The sequence below is a fragment of the Octopus bimaculoides genome, chromosome 16 (assembly GCF_001194135.2).
Source record: "Octopus bimaculoides isolate UCB-OBI-ISO-001 chromosome 16, ASM119413v2, whole genome shotgun sequence".
NCBI classification, from domain to species: domain Eukaryota; kingdom Metazoa; phylum Mollusca; class Cephalopoda; order Octopoda; family Octopodidae; genus Octopus; species Octopus bimaculoides.
The window spans coordinates 27,109,390-27,111,788 of record NC_068996.1 but is presented as its reverse complement, the minus strand read 5'-3'; the positions used below and the strand labels follow the sequence as shown (position 1 = coordinate 27,111,788).

Sequence of the window (2,399 nt, the reverse complement as noted above, 5' to 3'; positions counted from 1 at the left end):
CAACTTGATGGAGAGGAAGGTGAGGTGGGAGTGGTTTCTAAATTGTTTGCCTCAATAATTTGCATCATCGTTATCATATTATCACCATTGCTGTGCTACCACCATCACCATCATCATTATCAACACCAGGGCCACCCTCATCATCATCATCATCATCATCATCGTCATCATAATCGATGTGATATCTACTTTTTTTGTTCTTGCATGGGTCAGAATGAAATTTGTTGAGGCAAATTTTCTATGCTAGACACCCCTACTATCACCAATCGTCTCCCACTTCCAAGCAAGGTAAATGTCCTCAGGGTTGACATGTTTTTCTTGCAAGATTGGAAATGAAAGACACCACTGGTATGACACTGATGATACTTTACAGCTATTGTACTGTGTCATGATAAGTTGACATAACTACATACACATACACACTCACATACATGCATCTGTATACATGTGTACATGTATACATGTGTACATATGTGCATACATATACATATACATGCACACACATGTATATCCCTCTGCTCATGCAAGCATAGAAAAGTGATGACGATGATTATGGTATATATGTCTATATACATACCCAATGGGCTTTTGTTAGTTTCTGTCTACCAAATCCATATCATCCACTCTCAGTCAAGGGCTATAGTAGAAGACATTTACTCAAAGTGCCATGCAACAGAACTGAGTTTGAAACTGTGTGATTGGGAAGTGAACTTTTGAATCACACAGCCAGGGCTGTATCTGGAAAATGTATAAATATACTGAATCAATGAAACTCATTTGTTGAATGTAACACTAAGCAAACATTTGAACTTCTTCAAAGAGATGCTCTGTTGAAAATGTCAGAATTCCCTCGTCCTATATCACACAAACTTATACCTCATGACTCTTTGTCAACATGCTTATAAAATATCATTATTGTCAGTCTATGAATAATTAAACTATTTGTTTCAGATATTCAATAGTGTACAACCAAAATGTAAGAACAGAAGACATCTTCCTGCAAATGGGCAATAAAACACCAGGCAGCAGCAGTTGTGAAAGAATGGTTGTAAGTTGAGCTTTTTTTCTTTAAAAAAAAAATATCTCACATCTTTCTACTATCTTTTACTTGTTTCAGTCATTAAACTGTGGCCATGCTGGGGTACCAGTTTGAAGAATTTTTAGTTGAACTATCATAATTGATCTCAGTACTTATTTTCTTTTTAAGCCTGATGGTTATTCTGTTGGTCTCTTTTGCTGAACTGCTAAGTTACAGGGACATGTTTTCACGGAAGATTGGAAACAAACAACAACAGTTATACGAGAGTGACGGTTGTTTACAAGTATTGTATGATGTCAAGAAAAGGTGGAAAAATACACACACACACACGCACACAAACACACACACACACACACACACACACATTTAGGATGAGCTGCTCTCAGTTTTCTGTCTGCCAGATACACTCACAAGGTTTTGGTACTGAACCCCAAACCATGAGGGTTGGTTGGGAATCATGCATTTTATTTTTAAACTTACTCAAAGCTGTATTCTATGTATATCATCATCATATATATTTGCATTTTAAAAATGCATCAATTGTAAATACAATCTGAGCTACAAAAGGTACTTTCCATTGGGAATATAATGACAATGCATTATTTTGCTTGCATCATATCAAATACTGATCAATTAACAAACACATAACTCTGCTGTTGCCTTTTAAGCCAAAACTCACAAGCATCAATTAATCGTTTGATTATAATTACCTTTGCAGGTAAAAATTCAACTGCCAAATACCATGATGAAAGATATTTCACTGGATGTGAAACCTAAATTCCTAGATCTACGGACTCCCAAATAGTAAGTGCCTCTGTTGTTCATTTTCTATCTTTGTATTGAAGATGACCAGTATAGTGGTCATGGGAGGAGTGGTCATTGTTCATGTACTTGCTGTTATAACACAGTACCTATATATATATATATATATATATATTTTCTGTTTTCATTTTTCTGTTTTCGTTTCTCATTGTGTTTAACGTTTTTTTGATGTCCTGTATCCATATATGCATATATGTATACATATAGATGTAGGTATGTACATATATGTATGGATATATGCATATATCTATATATTATTTATAGTATTATATGATCAAACACCACGCATCCTTTTCCAAGTAAATTTTATCTTAATAATTACAATGCGCACTCTTCTACTATCTCTCTCCCTCTCTTGTTCTTCATCCTTTCTGTTTTTCTCTCCCACCCTTTCCTTATTCTTCTCTCCCTTTCACCGTTCCCTCTTTCTCTCTCACTCCTCCTCTTCCTCACTCCTCCTCTTCCTCACTCCTCCTCTTCCTCACTCCTCCTCTTCCTCACTCCTCCTCTTCCTCACTCCTCCTCTTCCTCACTCCTC

General features: G+C 36.1%; 1 protein-coding gene across 1 annotated transcript in view; it reads left to right on the top strand.

Moving 5' to 3' along the window:
- Positions 1-2,399, top strand: part of LOC106868341 (dynein axonemal assembly factor 6) — a 51,704-nt gene continuing 49,305 nt past the window's right edge. Inside the window, exons 1-3 of the mRNA XM_014913548.2 lie at positions 1-19; positions 952-1,048; positions 1,758-1,843. Coding sequence (XP_014769034.1) covers positions 1,004-1,048; positions 1,758-1,843 — 131 coding nt within the window. The 5' untranslated portion in view covers positions 1-19; positions 952-1,003. The remainder of the gene's footprint in view (positions 20-951; positions 1,049-1,757; positions 1,844-2,399) is intronic.